The sequence below is a fragment of the Malurus melanocephalus genome, unplaced genomic scaffold (assembly GCF_030028575.1).
Source record: "Malurus melanocephalus ecotype Western Australia unplaced genomic scaffold, MMel_1.1 scaffold_80, whole genome shotgun sequence".
Taxonomy (NCBI): Eukaryota; Metazoa; Chordata; class Aves; order Passeriformes; family Maluridae; genus Malurus; species Malurus melanocephalus.
In genome coordinates, this window is record NW_026623312.1 from 1,640,769 (window position 1) to 1,655,259 (window position 14,491).

Consider the following 14,491-nt stretch of genomic DNA (forward strand, 5'->3'; position numbering starts at 1 on the left):
ACAAAATAAATAGATGTTAATCAACAATCCCTCTCCTGCATTGTGCAGAAAAGAAAGACTGAGCAGTACAAAGTGAAGGTGTTGTCACAATTGTGAGTCTGTCCCCTGCTACATGTACCCAACTGGAGCACATATGAAGGACAGGTTTTCACAATATATCAAATACACTGTATGCAATGCCAAAATAACAGAAATTAAAACCCCAAACACCTTTTACAGTGGATCACACACCCAAAAGAGCAAAGCGTTCACCAGTGAATGCTGGCAACACTAACATCTCTTAAAATAATTGGTAATATAGGATCAATTACTGCAACTGAATTCACTGTCAGCCTTTCAAAGGGAAGATCTGCTTTACTGTGTTATGTCATTAACTACTGCAGAAGTGCTAATGAGAGGAAGCATTCTGCTATCAATCATAATTCACAAATTTAGGATTTCCAATGCATAATTTTTGAAAAAGGGCTTTAAGAGATGGCAGAAGTATTTATAGACACTTCAAATGAAGAATTTAAAAATATTTTATTCTATGTACTCAGCTAAAGAATTGGTTAAGAGTAGTATATTCAAAAATGCCATCATTTATTACATGTGCCGATTCTTCCCAGCCCACTTTACCCAGAAGAACTTACTTTCCTAGTTTCCTATAAGAAAAAAAAGCTAAGTATAGCAGTTTCTGCTTCTGTTCTGCAACTATCACCCGTGTAGGGTGGACCACTTCCCTCAGTGACAAATAATGAATTTTTAACTACACTAYAACAGCCTAGTTATATCCAAAAATGCAGGTAAAGAAAAATTGCAGTTAAAAATAATAAAATCAGTGACTGTATTTCTCACCAATGCAATGAGTTATGTAACACAGTGTTCTAGTATATTAACATTTTCTACTGTTTTCAATAGGGGCATATAAATATGCAGAACTTGCCATTCATTTTGCTAGCAATCATAATTTAGATGACTGACGAGGCTGTCTACAAGAATGAGTCAGCAACAGAACCAAAGCACTCTGCTATTGCTGCATATTAGCAATTCTGATGGTGGCATATTATTCTTTTTCGAAGGCAAAACTGAGTTTTTTACCAAAATTGGACTGAAATATTACAATTATTTTAAACATAATTTATTTGAACTGGAAAAAAGGAATGTTGCATGCATGAATGGAAATACTGCTGCCCTGGTGCTGTTTATTGTACTTTGGATTTTTTTTTTTTTGAGAAGGAAAATCCAGTTATGTCCTTACCATAGTTGAGAGCTTCAGGAGCAGTCCACTTGATGGGAATCTGCTTTAGACCTGATGATGAATACACACCATCGTCCTCTTGCCGGGACATCCCAAAATCGCTTATTTTCAAAATGTTGCTTTCACCTACCAAGCAGTTCCTCGCAGCTAGGTCTCTAAGTTAGAAAAGGAAATAAACACTCACGTTTTTACAGGTTGGAAAGTGTTTGGAATTCATTTAAAATGACTGAGCCCGCCCAGCCAAGATGGTGGTGCCTCTCAGAGAACTTACAATGAAAGTGTAAACCACTTCCCCCAGCAGTTGTGGGGAAACAGGAATGTTGGGGGGGGGGGGGGGGGGGGGGTGGAAAAAGTGAGAATTAATCCTATGAAGAAGGGAAGGGAGGAGATGCTGGAGATGCTCCACTTGCCTGAGCAGAGATTCTCCCGCAGTCCACAGAGAGGAGCCACAGTGGAGCAGGGAAGGAGGGTGAAGGGATAGGGGAAGCACAGGGCAGCTGTTTTGGACTGACCAGAACCTCCATTCCCCACTCACCCCTCAGGGTGGGATGTGAAGGATTCACCTCACTGAATGAAAGAGTGCCTTGGAAAAAGGGAGGAAGGGGGAGAAAGGGTATTTTCAGGTTTTTGTTTTTTTTTTCTCACCATCTAACTCTATTTTAATTGGCAATACATTGAATTTATGTTACCCAAGTCCAATCTGTTTTGCTATGATGGTAATTGGCAGATGATTCCCTTGTCTTTATCCTGACCTGAAAGTTCTTCTGCCTTATTTACCTCCTTGTTCTGCTGAGGAGGGGAAGTGAGAAAGTATCTGGGTAGGTATCTGGCAGCCAGGAAAAGTTAACTCATCACAACGGCCCTCTGTGCTCACACAAATAAACYCATAAATTAACAAATCACATCTTATGTGCAATGAAACAGAATTTGCAGAAGAGTCCTGAAATGTGTTCACGGTATGTTTCAGTCAGAAACCAGAATCCATCTTCTCTCTGCCCATTAGGATTTCTGTCAAAAGTTAAAGGCTACTTATCACAGGAACAGGAATTTTGGCTCAATAATGGATGAGAAGCTCAGGAAAGGAACAGTCTTTCTTTCCCTTTCTTCATCTCAAAATTTTATTTTTTTTTAGATTAGGAGACATCATGTAGTGATACCAGATAACAGACCTAATGTGGCTTCTCTACATGCTAATAATATATTATAAAAATACTAGTAAGTAAATTAAATTCCAGTGTTTCAGCTTATTAAAATACAACATGATAAAATATATATAATTTTTCCCATCTCAATGTAATAAAATATTGCAAAATTTTAAAGGGCAAGATATGTTGAGCAAGAGGATTAATCCTATACCATTAGCAAGATCACGGGCAAAGTATTTTTAAACTAAACTTACTGTGTTTTTATTCAACTTAAATAGCTAATACGCTTGCAAATGGCTTGCCTGACATGAATATTCMAGAAAAACAACTTAAACTTTGATGTTTTGAATTGGAGCTGTAGCATAGTTTTGCAGTGAATCCCCCGAGCACTTAATGCACATTCAGTGGTTTTTGAAGAACAAATTTGGTGCATGCAAACTACACTGCTCTTGGAAGAACTAACTTAGAATTCTGTCCACGACATGTACAGAATTCGTTTCTACACCGACAGAATTTTGTTTCTACAGAATTTTTTTCTACAGCTCGTGCAGGAAGAAAGGCCTGAACCAGTCGTAAACAGCTTCCAAGATTATCCATGTTGGGGACATTAACGATAAAGGACTGGACTATATTTAGCCCCAAATAAAAGTCTTGAGCCATACTGAAGAATGCTGAAGCTCACACATCCACTTTGATCAGCTCATCCATCCCGATATTGGACTACATTATTTAAAATGCAGACAGAGCCTGTGTATGACCCTAAATATTATAACTTATGAATTTTAACATATTTGACTCACCCAGCTTTTCTCCCATTAAGAACATTCACAGCTCTTGAGCTTGAATAATATAAATAAAGTCATTCTTGCAGTTTGAGAAGGTGTACCACTAAAAAACAAATCTGAACTCACAGGCACCAGCTGAATATGTGAACAAATGCATAAAATAGTTGATGGTGCACTGTATTACATAGTTGATGTTAGCATGTGGTATTGTTCTAAACAGCTATATTGGTTAAAGCAAGCGAGTTGCAAAACAAAATCAAATTGTTATTGCTTATACTCTAGTGCGTAAAAAGTATCGCCATGGAAGCTCAAGAATTTATGGCTCAGGTTCCAACCATACCTCAGTAATTAGTTTTTTTATCGTTTGACTCAATACAGTCTAGATTTTGCAACTGATGCACATAAGGAGCAGAAAAAGTAATGAGGTCATATCTCAAAGAAAATTTACAGTTCATTGAAAACACACGCATCTCCCTACCTGAAGTCTGACCTAGTATTTAAACATATTGAGTCAGGTTAAGAAAAATCTATACACTAAGCTGCCCTAGGTTTATTTTTTATGTGTAAGTCTGATTATTAGGGAAAATAGATTGTAAATAGTGCACAGTATGGTGCTTATAAACAAAGATTACACTCGGTTTGCATAATTTTTTGTCAGTTTTGTATATGTTTTCATTCCTGCAGAAAATTAACTAAAACACTTCCAAGAACTGGTGTTTGTGCAAATTGGTAAAGACTGTAACACTCTGTTCAGGTTATTTGTAAACTAACACTACAAAGAGCAAATTAAATGTTTGCTTGTTTTAAGTATCACAGTATTAATGCCTTTTTCTGCTTTTAGCTAAAACTCTCCCCTTTTTGATGCCAAAATACTCTGTATTACTTTTAATACATGATTTGTGTTAGTAAAGTCCTGTGAACACTTCATATATTTACTTCTGACACAAGGAAATTTGCCTTTTTCCACCTTCATGTGTGCGATAGGCTTTTTCTTTCACTTATTTAGAAAATACTTTAGATGCGATGCTTTCATTCCTCAGGCACACAAATGTCCCAAAGTTAGATTATCTTGTCAGTACTTCCACGTCATTTTACATCGGTTTCATGTCCTCAGTGATTTGTTGCTTAATTTTACAGGCATTTTTTACATATATCTGCATGCTTAAAATAATTTTTAAAAACACTGCTACACTGAAGGTTACAGCTAACTCAGTCTTTGGGGATTTTTTCCTACTGTTATTCTGAGGGTTTGGTAAAGATTTTTCTGTACTTTTTCAAATAAATTCTTCACTGTTTCTCATTATGTCTGACAGCTTCCTTTAAAAGGATGTTCTTATTTCTCAGTCTAGACACAAGAGAAAAATACAGAAGATGCTTTTGGTTGGTGTGATTTATTAGAGAATTTATAGCCAGAATCTGGAAAAAATGGCATCAGCAACTATTACTCCCATTGCTTTTAAAATAATAAATTTTGACATTAATATTCTTCTGGTTTCCATGATTCTGATTAATTTGTATTTTCGACAGATAGCTCTAGTATAATAGTGTTAAGGGGCTTATAAAGACCCTTTACTTCTTTACCTTTCAAATGAAATACACACAATGGAGTTTCACTGCATATGTACCATAAACAACACAAATTAGGAAAAACCTGAAAATGTAAATACATAGGTCTGATGACCAAAATTAACTGTGACGAGTAAATATTAAAAGTAACACTAGTGTTAAATATTTATGGTCAATTTACAGTAAATCATATCTTTCTACATGGATATTAAAAAAGCAAACCAAAGTAAACAACAAACCCCAAAACAATAACAACAAAATCCCCACACACCAACCCCTGAACAAAAAACTGCACCAAAATCAGCAACATTCCATTTGTCTTCTTTCCTCTGAAAAACAAGTGTGCTCTATTTGCTTTCTTTTCCTTCTCCCTAATGTTCCCTAAAGCCAACATCATGAAGAAATACAGAGAAAATTGCCTGAAATACGGTGTCTCTCGGACATTTTTTTTCCTCATAAAGCATTTGCTACTTAAAGCAGTAATTCCTTAAAATCAGTATGGATCTTTAACACAAAAAGCAAGAAAATATTCTTTATTTATACTGGGAAAGCTCTACAAGTTGGGCACAAATCATGCTGAGGTGCTGTAGAATAAGTTCCTTAGTAAAAAAAAAAGCCTTTAATACCAAGATTATGTAAGTTGCTACTACTGCTAGAAATAAAGTGTCTTCCCCCCCAACTACTAACAAGTAAAAACTAGCATGTAATTTGGAAATTTCTTTCTAAGCACTGCTTTGTAGTCCCTATAATCACAAACAGGACATCCCCTAGGGATCTCTATTATGGGTTGAACATGCCGAAATTGCAAGAGTTTTGCTAAAAATTCAACAGCCAGTTGAACAGGAGATACTGGCAACTTCTCTGTGATAGGAGTTGTTACCATCTGGATTTGTGTGCATCAGTAAAGACATAAACCTCCTAAACCTTTCTCTGAGAACATTCTTATACTTCCTCCCCAGTTCCCCGCCACACCCCAAAAGGACTGCAAAGCAAGTACTGCCCAGCATTGCAGTGGAATTCCATGAGTTAAAGGGGAGCGAAACAAGAGAGTAAAYTCCTCATTACCACAACAGCAGTACAGGCTGCCTCACTGAACTAATTAGCCATTTTATATTCCTTTCCTGGATCATGCAGTTAAAATACTCTTAGGTGATAAAAGCAAGTAATTATTTAGTGAACAGGATCAGTTTATCTCCTCTGTACAGTAAATTCAATGAAAATAGTCTATTACCTAAACACAAAAAAAAGGGGTGGGAAGTGAAATTACAAGTTAAATTGTTGGGCTTTTTGTGCACTGTAAGATACTACCTCACCTTCAAACACCTGATGTAATTTCCACTGGTGTCTAAATCAAAACATACCTATTTCAGAGCTTTCTTGATATGCATATGCTGTATGTGGAGAGTAGAACAAATAATATGTGCTTAGCAACAGACTGGGAAAATATCAGAGGGTCAGAAGAACATCCTTTCATGCAGTCTGTGTTTTCTTCTTCTAACTTTGATTTAATTACTTCACATTATTTTAGCTATTATGAACACCAATGGAGCCATATTAACTATAACACTAATCATTTCCTCTCAGTTCCTCTTATAATGCAAGTCCATCTTTACCTCCCCAGAAGAACAGTGCTGGCAAACCACAGAAACTCCAAGCTGGATGCTGTAGTGGTTTCTCAATATTGTCAAGTGCTCTGCTTGCTGTCCAGTTTTGGATATCACTCAGTTCTTTTCAACTATAAAATGAGCAACTTTTCTACCTCACAGCATAAGTGACATTCAATTACTCTTTCTAAAGCACTTCACAGTTTTCATATGAAGGACTTAAATATTTAGCAAGAACTCCAATGATAGAAAGCAACACAACAACCCCCACACAGTAGCTGAATACAACTGTCAGCTTATCGTCTGCCACCCAGATATGATCAAAGAACTGTACAGATCTCCTATACATTAGGAAACTTTTATCTTTGAGTTTTATTTTGGTGGGCTACTGTGTGCCCTCCATTTTCCCAGTTGGGCAAGTTTTCTGTACCAGCAATTTAAAAAGAGATAAAGAAGGGCATAGTGAACAACGAGCAGTTTCTGAGGAGAATCAAAGCAGCAGACTATGAACATAGAAATTAAGCAATAAATTGCTGAATCATCTATTCCTCCCCCCWTTTTCCTGTTTCTGAGGTTGTCTTCACAATGCCTAGTCCTAGAACAGAAACATTCCTATCAGCAGCATCTAAATGGTTTTTATTTGCATTGTTCCTCAACTGTTTTCGAACTTAACAGTTATTGCCTGTATCCTTCAGAACAGCTATTTTGATGAAAATGGCATCATAGACATTTTAGTACTCCTCTATGCATTGATATCCCTGTAGATTTTTATAACCCATTTTTCCTGTGCACTGCTGATTACATACAATACTATGAACAAAATGTCTGATTCCTTTCTTTCACCTTGTGTTGCACTTTGAAACAAAGGTTTGCAATCCAATCTCTTTTTGTTTTTCCATATTTTAATGAAAAAACTGAGGGTCTGGACAGTCATCAGAGTGGAAGATAGGCAACTTCATGGAAATCCTACAATATTAGAGCAACTGGAAAATGAGAAACACCTTCTGGAAATTATTAATGATAGGACAAACAGCAATTATACCTCTGCTAGGTTCCATACAATCACTCCTAAGCTCTTGGATTTTGACAGAAACATTCCAGGACATGAGGACAAATATGGGTACATTTAAGAAATAACTAAGATTTTTAATAGTCCTGAAAAATCTATTTGGTATTAACTGAATTATAGGGGAAATTAAGTGTCTTAAGACTAATCATCAAAGATGGATAATTATCCAAGACATACCAGAACAAAAGTTTACATTTTGTGCTTGATAGAATTATGGTGGACTTAAATCACAACCATAATATCTTCCATTTCCATAACCACTCCTACAATAGGGTATATTATTCATAGGAAGCAAAAGACCATTTAAAAGCAAAATTTTTCACTGTATCATTCACAGAAGCAACTAAAACGAAATATAACAGTAGTCCCATAATTGTGCTAACAAGTTATAATATGGCTTTATTCAACCTGTGTGATAACACAAAATATGCTCCAATGAGTGTTCTTGCCCTTTTATACCAGGAGGATGGCTCAATTTAGTTTTTAATTCTGAATTTAGTTCTGGATTAATCTCTTCCTTATTCTGTTCTGTRGTATAATAATGTCAGAATGTAACTGATTTTTTTTTTTTTACAGAAGCATTAAACATTGGTTTACAAGACTGGAAACTTCTGAAGAGGCAGAGTAGATGTAGTCAAAGATCATATTCCCTTGTCCATTACATATCAGTGATAGAAAAGCCTGCATGCTGGATTTAAGCAAAACGTCTAAAGCAGAGTAGCTTCTATTGCTAACTTTCTGATGTTTAAAGTTTTCAGAAAATAACCTTTTCATTCTATTAAATAAAGCCATTATCTAGTGTTAATGCATTAAGTTTAAATGGCTAATAACACTAAGCAGAGCATGAGAAATTGAAAAAACACTGCAAGGGCCCAAGAAATTCACAAGAATAATTATAATTACATATCTATAATTATACAGGTCACTTTTCCCCCACCTTTTTCACTAGAAAGCAATAAAATAGCACAATAATATAATATTTGCAGAGTTTTTCAGGTCCTAGTGAAAAGGAAGTATTTCAAAGTCTTTCTGTCTTCCAAGTACTTGCCATTGGTGAATATCTAAGTTCACCTGAGGCAGACAGCAACTTCAAGCTCTAGTGCTATTTCAACAGCCAGCACCAAAACTGCRGTATTCAACAGCAGCTAGAGTTCACGTTATCTCCACATGCATTGCAATCACTAAAATTTACATTTTCTCCTAAAGCAGACAGGCATGGAATAAGATTTTAAATGTGACAGGTAAGCATGAACTAACTAACATTCATGATTTTTCAGTAGATAAAGTATCTTACAGGTGTTAGATCCTGAAACACATCCTGAATTCCTGATGGTAAAAAACATAAAGGTAATAATCAGGACACACAAAAAAAGAAATATCCACCATAACTAAGGTTCATTGTATATTCATGAAAGTAATACACAAGGTATAAGAAAGAAACCAAATAAATTAGATCTGATTAGAAATCAGGAGGAAAAGACAGAGCACAGAAGGAGCAGAATCAAGCCATGCTAGATAAGAGGATTGTCCTAAGCTGAGTGGCTAGAATGTGGAAAAAAGAAACCTCCTGAATTTTTAAGAGACAGTCATAAAGAAAACCAATAGCAAAGAGGGAAAATTCAGCCACATTTTAAGGCAATTATTCCCCTGGAGATGTTTCTTATTTAGGGAGGAAAGAATTTAAGTGGATGGCAGAGGTAGCATATGCCAGCTAAGCATTCTTACCAATGGAAACCATGGACAAAAATACATAGCAATGGCCCACTAATTAATAATTTTCTGATCAGAAAAAAAAATTGTAATTTGTACGCTACAATATCTGCCTACCTTTATTCAAGGATTATCAACAAATGCTTAATGGCATCTTGAAATATTTTGTTGATTTTAAAATACTCCGGTTTGTAATTGCAATAAAATAATCTTAGGATGAAAGAATATGCAGAGGAGTAATAATTTACTAATTATACAAAACAGCAAAGTAAGAGATGTAGTTAGCTTACAGAAATACAAAAGAAATTTTATGTGACTARTACATGTATGTCAATAATACATATTGAAATTTAGAGAAGTAAAATCACCTATTAATTTTTTGTAAATTAACAAGATAGGAAATAAACTGAACCTCTGTCCTGGTTTTTGTTGCTATTACTTAAAAACCACAATAGGTTTCCTACTCAAAAAGAGAACTCTGCACTTTTCTTGTCACAAGAAAAAAAGAAGAAAGTGATGCAATTTCGAAGGAATACAGTGGGGTACCTGAACTAGGAGACATTGAAAAAAGAAATGACAGTGCTGATTAAGGAACATTAAGGATTTCATATTGATCCTTAGCAGGAGARGTGACAGCATTTCCATAGCTTTTGGGAACTGGATGAACTCACATGTTTATTCCTGCTCACCATGGTAAGATTTCACAGCTGGGATTAGCCAAACAACAGCTGTTCATAAATGCCAGGCCTCCGAGTTCATCACCTACTGAACTCTTTCCTTTTTCTTCTATTAAAAGCTTCCGCTGTCTCACAAAGTCAACTGTTACAAGAATGTCTTCCCCTGGAAAATCCAGATTTCTATATTTAGAAACAGCCACTTTGCTCTGCTTGCTCTCTGTGAAGAAAGTTCGCTCATGTACAGTGTTGATTCCCTACAGATCTGGAGCATTCTGTGTCCTACACGGATTCAAACTTTGTTGGAGGTGCAGGGAATACCTTCTGGTGCTTAACCTAAAGGCAGGAAAAAATGAACTATTGGAAATCTATGGCAAAGCTATGGATTTACTAAAGGTGGCTGTTACTCTAAAATACTTCCACACTAAAATCTATTCTGCCATTGCACTGGAGGTACACAGATCCTCTTTGCCATTTAATGCTACATTCATTTCAGCATCTGCTGTGGGCAAAGGTTATAAAATAACCAAAGTTCAGCCAGTCACCTGCTAAACACTTAAAATCTTCCTCCTCAAAGAATTATGAGTGAGAAATTTTTTAGAAGTTGATACAATATACTGCAACAAACTGAAGTTGCCTGTTTTCATTTAACAGCTTTGTTAATGATCTGAGGGAAAAGTCAAATAGGAATTTAATTAAATTTCCAGATAATATCAAATTAGGAGCAGCTGCAAGCAACAGTAAGGGCAAATAAAAAGAAAGGAGAGAAGAGAAGGAGAAAGGGAGGAAGAGAGAGGGGAAAAGGGAGAAAAGGGGGAAGAGAGAGAGAGGAGATATATCTATTGGAATAAAGGCTAGATTTAGTCTGTAAGACAGGAATTATTACATTTTGAAAAATTAAGTCTAAACACAAACTTTGAGTAAAATACAAATACTACTAGGCAATCATGTAGAAAGAAAAGAGAACCAAAACAGATACGGGTACAAATAATGGAATTAAATTGAGCATCAGAAAATAAAAGCTCATTATCTACTAGATTGTGAGATATCTGACCAGAAAATTAAGAAATTCTATTTTATCAATGCAGTTACTTAACAAACCGAAAGCAATTCAGCAGGTGTACAGACCAGTGCCTGTTTCAAAGACATGGATTAAGTAAATTAATCCAACTTTTTATTGATTTAAACATCAGAATTGTCAAATGCCCTGGAATCTATTATTATGCTATTATTATACTATATAATGCACAACAAAAATGTAGCAAAGTATAAAACATCCAAATAATTAATCATTTCCGGAATTAGTGCATTTGTTCATCTGATCATATATGAAAAGGTGACTTTTTCAACCATTCATATATCGGGGAAAGCAACAAAATTGTAAATACAGTTGACACAAACTGCTCATTTCTGTACAGAAAAGTGCTGCAGGCATTATCAGCTGGGTACAGGTAGACTCAGGCAAAGTCAGAACAAAAAAGCTGCTGCTGAGTCTGCTCGGATTTCCATTCTATGCAGCAACAGACATTCATTTGTGATTAGAGGCAGGCTGGTTTCACATGTCTAATGTGGCCCCACATGGTGTCTAGCCAAGCTACCACACAATTTTGGCTCTCTCAACCACACGCTTCTTTAGGGAGCACCACTCTGTCCCTTCTCCTAACTGTCACGAGCAGATTGGTGGCTCTTCAGAGCTCAGCTCCAGGTTCAGACCACATCTGCTGCAAGGAGCCTGAAACACCAATAGAGATGAATTGTGCAGAAAAATCAAATCACTGTCAAATCTAAAAGATTATTAAGCTCTGTGTAAGTTACTATGAAATACACCCCAAAAGGTAACTGAAACACTTCCATTTAATAGATCCTTGATAGTTAAAAGAAACAGAAATTACCTGCCTAAGGAAAAAATATTTATCTTTGACAGAAAAATCTTGACTTTTACAGCTTTCTAAGAATTCTGCCTGCTTGACTCTCTCTGAAGATTGTAATGCTCTCCTGTGGTTAGAGAGATGCTTATTGACTTACAAACTTAAAAACAATTGGTTTCAATTTACAACTGAAGCCCATCTGTGTTACAGAAGATTAATATGTATACAGAAGTTTAACAACCCCTTTGAAATGAAAATGTATTAACAAATAACCAGGATAGATAAATATGTTTGTAACCACAATACTCTTACTTCATACTTGAATTTTGCCAAAAAAGGACAATAGCAACATGGGAGACTTTGCCACTTCAATTTTGCTCTCTGTTTAGGATACTCAGAATTTTCATGAGGAGGGAATGGGATTTCATGAATCCACACATGACCCTGCAAGGACAGTAAGACACTAGTCCAGATAATCTCATACAAGAGAGGATGGTCTGCACAAGTAATAATGGGCAGGGAGGGTGGAAGCAGATGAGAAGTCATTGACATCTACCAAGCAGGAAGGACAGTAAATTAATTTGTTAGTGGAAATTTCCACAATCAACTAGCTACTAAGATGCTCATACCAGTAAAGTTTAAATCCTTTTTTTGAGCATTTTTAGGCTTATTGATCTTACTGATCTTCAAAATCTAAATTATTTCAAAGCAGAAGCATTTCAAATGAAGTATTTTCACTTAGATCATCCTAACTCCTATATATAGTTTGTTTTTTTTAAGTGGGGCTTGGCCCTCATTTCACTCATCTATTTTTCCTTCCAAGAAGCCAGGATACTTAATGAAGTATCTGACATCCAGCATTGCCAGGAGCTTTTTATGCCACACTTGAATGACTCAGCTGAAATCTGTGAACATTTAAGTACTGTAACATTGATTCAACAACTCTCACAGCCCCATGTACCTTGATGATCCCCATCTATCTTCGAAACCAGCTAACATGCCAATATGCCCTTCCCTGCTGTTTACTGCCTTGCATAAGGGATTTTGAAACAGCCTCTGACAAAGACTAAGTCCTYATTTCAATCAAAACTCACAGTGATATAAAAATGTTTCATAAAGGCGTACCCATGCACTACAGCTAAACAAGGAGGAAAGAGGCTGAGAACAAGAGAGCAATGACAAAAAAAGAACAAAACAGGCACTTAGTTTTCTGTGTGTTTTATTTTACTCATCCTCAGCAAATGTGACACCATCCAGACAGTTTAAATCTGATCACAATATTTTTTGTGAGTAGTACCTACTGGAACAGAATTTACCTTTGAACTGAGCTGAACAGGCATTACTCCTCGAAAGTTCCTTAGTTTTATGAAAAAAATGTCCTGATTTTCAAAAAAGAGCTGGAAAAGAGCCTTTTCCATATTATTTAATATGTAGAACCATATGCTGTAACATTTTTCAATTCCGTGAACTTTAAAACTAAGTTATTTCAYGAATACACACTAAAAGCCATTACACATCCTTCTTTCATCTGTTTTTTCACTGTGTATACAGCCACAGCACAAGGTTGAACATGACACATCAGTGATAAAACTACAGCACTGTAAAGCTTGGAGGCACTTCTGAAAAATCTCCGGAGGCAGTGCTTAAAAATACAGTATATCATCACTAGTGATATCTGAAAAAGCAGTGCATAAACATTTTGTCAAATCCACAAAATAGGTGTAACCTAGTAAGCATATATATATAAACACAAATAGGGGCTATACAACTTTTAAGGTCAGCACCATAGCTTCCACAAACACTAGCTGTATGTTGTTTTCATAATGTATTTTCACTTTTTACTTTTTGCTTCTTAATTAGAAAGAGCCTGTTGCTTTCATGCAGTGAGTAGATTTATTATTCTAAAAATACGTTATTCAAATTATTTTACTGAATAATACTTGTAAATTCCGAATATTCWTCAACAAGAAAGTGGTACTGCAGTAAATAAAAACAAACACAGTACAATAATGTTACACTTAAAATGCTACTGTTCRTTAATTAGAATGAGTCTAAGGAAAATTTGCTTCCATTTCTTTCAGCCTTACATCCTTTATTCCTAGCAAAGCTTACTCATTTTTCAGACGTGAACTTTCTGTATCAGGGATATCTCATTAGAAAAAGAGAGACCAATTCAACTCCACAAACGCAAGAAATAAACATTTTTCATACTATGCAACTCCTGTGACAAGAATCTAAATTTCCTCCTCTGAAATTTCTTATGAATTGCTTGCAACCTAAGAAATCATTCTGATATAAACCATTTTATATTTACCTTTTGATACTTAAAATTTCTCCCCACTGTCCATAAAATACTAAGATTTCTAATAACTTCATTTTGGTTTTACATAGAACAACTGCCGCATAGAATAAAATAAATATACTTCCCAAAAAAAGAGATCATCTAACTATGTGCATCATACACATTTTGTAACTGCATCTCACAACATTCTGAACTTTGTTCTTTCAGACTCTCTGATGACTCCTGGAAGCCAAAGAGGAGTTCAGCATGGCAGAAAGACCATTATCTGAGACTTCAGAGGAAAGAYTCATTGTTATTTACTTAAGCATGTAAAAGCAGAAATATCACCTACAAATTAATACAATTGTGCTTTACCTATTGTAAACAGTAACAAGAACAACAACAACAACAAAAAATCATTCTCAACAGATTTTCCTTTTACATATTTTTTTCCTCATTCATGTCTTAGCCAGTTGTGCAGTCAAAYCTGGAAGGGCCTGCCTTCCAGATTTGCAAAGGAGACAGTGCAAAGGAGAAGTGTGAAATCTC

At 35.6% G+C, this 14,491-nt stretch overlaps 1 protein-coding gene across 2 annotated transcripts in view; it reads right to left on the bottom strand.

Moving 5' to 3' along the window:
• FER (FER tyrosine kinase) overlaps positions 1-14,491 on the bottom strand; it is a 136,478-nt gene that overhangs the window by 12,170 nt on the left and 109,817 nt on the right. For both annotated transcript variants that reach the window (XM_057367529.1, XM_057367528.1), the window contains one exon: positions 1,241-1,395. In XM_057367529.1, the coding sequence (XP_057223512.1) occupies positions 1,241-1,395 (155 nt within the window). The remainder of the gene's footprint in view (positions 1-1,240; positions 1,396-14,491) is intronic.